General features: G+C 48.1%; 1 protein-coding gene across 3 annotated transcripts in view; it reads left to right on the plus strand.

Moving 5' to 3' along the window:
- Cacna1b (calcium channel, voltage-dependent, N type, alpha 1B subunit) overlaps window positions 1-2,091 on the plus strand; it is a gene marked incomplete at its 3' end in the record, with an annotated part of 168,180 nt that extends 166,089 nt beyond the window's left edge. For all 3 annotated transcript variants that reach the window (XM_013506726.1, XM_013506728.1, XM_013506727.1), the window contains 2 exon segments: window positions 1,360-1,467; window positions 1,979-2,091. In XM_013506726.1, the coding sequence (XP_013362180.1) occupies window positions 1,360-1,467; window positions 1,979-2,091 (221 nt within the window).
- Window positions 2,092-2,130: the final 39 nt, after the last annotated feature.

A 2,130-nucleotide genomic window follows, 5' to 3' on the forward strand; every position in this document is an offset into this window, starting at 1 on the left:
AGTCTGGCCAGAGGGAGAAGGCAGCGTATGCCCCGGGCCCCCTCATTCCTGTTGGACTAACTGGTAGGATGGGTCTGAGCTCTGGGGCCTCTGCTTCAGAGGGCATACCGATCTCCAGTGGTCACCTTTGCATTCAGGGCATGGCCCATGGGGCCTCTTAGGGCATAAAATACTTTTTAAAATAAGAATTAGGCAGGGTAATTGAAATTCTTATATGTTCCTAGTGGAAATACAAAAAGATGCACCCTCTTTGCCAGACAGTTTGAAGTTACTTATATGGTTTAGCATTCCCACTAAGGAAATGAAAGCAAATGTGCCCACACAAAAAACTTGCATGCAGATGTTTATGGTTTTATTTATAATTACCCAAAGCTGTAAATAACTAGTGTCCATCAAAACTGACACGTCAACACAATGAAATAGTGCTTAGCAATAAACAGGACAACCTGCTAATCAGAGCACATCACAGACTCATCCCCGTGTGTGATGTGACACTGTTTGTATGGCATTCTGTAGGGTACAGACCTCTGCAGAGACAGACATCAGTGACTGCCAGGCTAAGGTACTAACTCACCAGGCTTTTGGGGGGATTGGGGGTGCAGCTGTTCCACATCTTTATTAGGGTGGTGGACACATTTACCAGAGTTCATAGAAGAGCATGGTGAAAAAGGTGAATTTTATTTATGTGAGTTATGCCATCACAAACCTGGTGTTAAATCAGGTTAGCTCTTCCCACTGATTTCCTATCTAGGAGTCTCTTGCCTGCCTCCTCCCTTTGTCCCCACCACTGCCTTCCTAGCCCAGTGGGACACACAGAGGCCTTTGCACTGCTGGTCCCCCTCTGCCCTCAGGGCCTCACACACATTCCCCCGTTCTTATGAGAGTCTTCCCCACCATCCTGTCCAAAATAGAGTCATTTTGAGACTTTCTTCCTTTGCTTTTCCTGAGCTTGTCATTTTTCATAACACATTGAGCTTTTTTGTTTTCTTTATGCTACTGAACTGAAGAATACAGTGCAAATTTCAGAAGGGGCATTTTGGGGATGTTTTTGTCCCATCATCTAAAACACTACCTGACATCTATGAGATGATCAGTAAATATTGTTGAATGAATGTATGAATGACTAGAATGCTGCCACATTCCTTCTAGATTTCCACCCCATACCCCAGGCACACTTAGGCACATGCCAGTTGGATGTTCTCTGCAGGCTCTGACCTGCCTTCACAACAGTATTCTTCCAACTAGACCTTTCTTCCAGCACTGTGCCCCGCTCCTCACACCTGTCTGAGCTCTGCCCAAATGAAGGGCTGCAGGATTGCTCCTAACATTGTCTTCTCTTCTTCTGTTGTCCTGGCCCAGCTGGGACAAAACAGCACCAGTGTGATGCAGAGCTGAGGAAGGAGATCTCCTCTGTGTGGGCCAATCTGCCCCAGAAGACTCTGGACTTACTGGTACCACCTCACAAGCGTAAGTGGGAGGGCAAGAAATACCCTGTTGTTGGACCTTCCCTGTTGTTGTCATCCCCTCCCCCCCACTGCAGGCGGGGAGAGGCTGCAGGCATGCAGAGGTGAGCATGGGAATGCTAGCCTTGGAGATGTAGGCCCACCCCTGCAGGCACACTGGGTGTCCCAGAGGCTGTGGGAGGTGGTCTGAGGTCCTATCAGTGTGGGGACAGTTCTAAAACATCCAAAGAAACCTGGGAGGGAATTCGAGTTAGGGACTAGAAGAGGTGGTATGTAACTCCAAGGGCTCCTTCTGAAGCAAAGTGGGGCTCATCAGTCCTGCACAGGGATCTTGGGATACCTACTCAGAGCTGCTCTGGATAGGTACATCTGCCCAGAGCATCTCCAGATTCCACATGGGGTGAGGGAGAGGAAGCTGCCTCTTTACCCTACTCCACCCACATTTTCGGCAGCTTCTCTGCTTTTTCATCTCCAAATTATGAGCTCTGAATCTTCTCTTTACCTGTTCTTTTTAGCTGATGAGATGACAGTGGGGAAAGTCTATGCAGCCCTCATGATATTTGACTTTTACAAACAGAACAAAACCACTCGAGACCAGATTCACCAAGCTCCGGGAGGCCTATCCCAGGTACAGACTCTAAGATTCCCAGGAAGTAACCCAGACGCT

This window comes from Chinchilla lanigera, unplaced genomic scaffold (assembly GCF_000276665.1).
Source record: "Chinchilla lanigera isolate Chin_1 unplaced genomic scaffold, ChiLan1.0 scaffold00112, whole genome shotgun sequence".
Taxonomy (NCBI): Eukaryota; Metazoa; Chordata; class Mammalia; order Rodentia; family Chinchillidae; genus Chinchilla; species Chinchilla lanigera.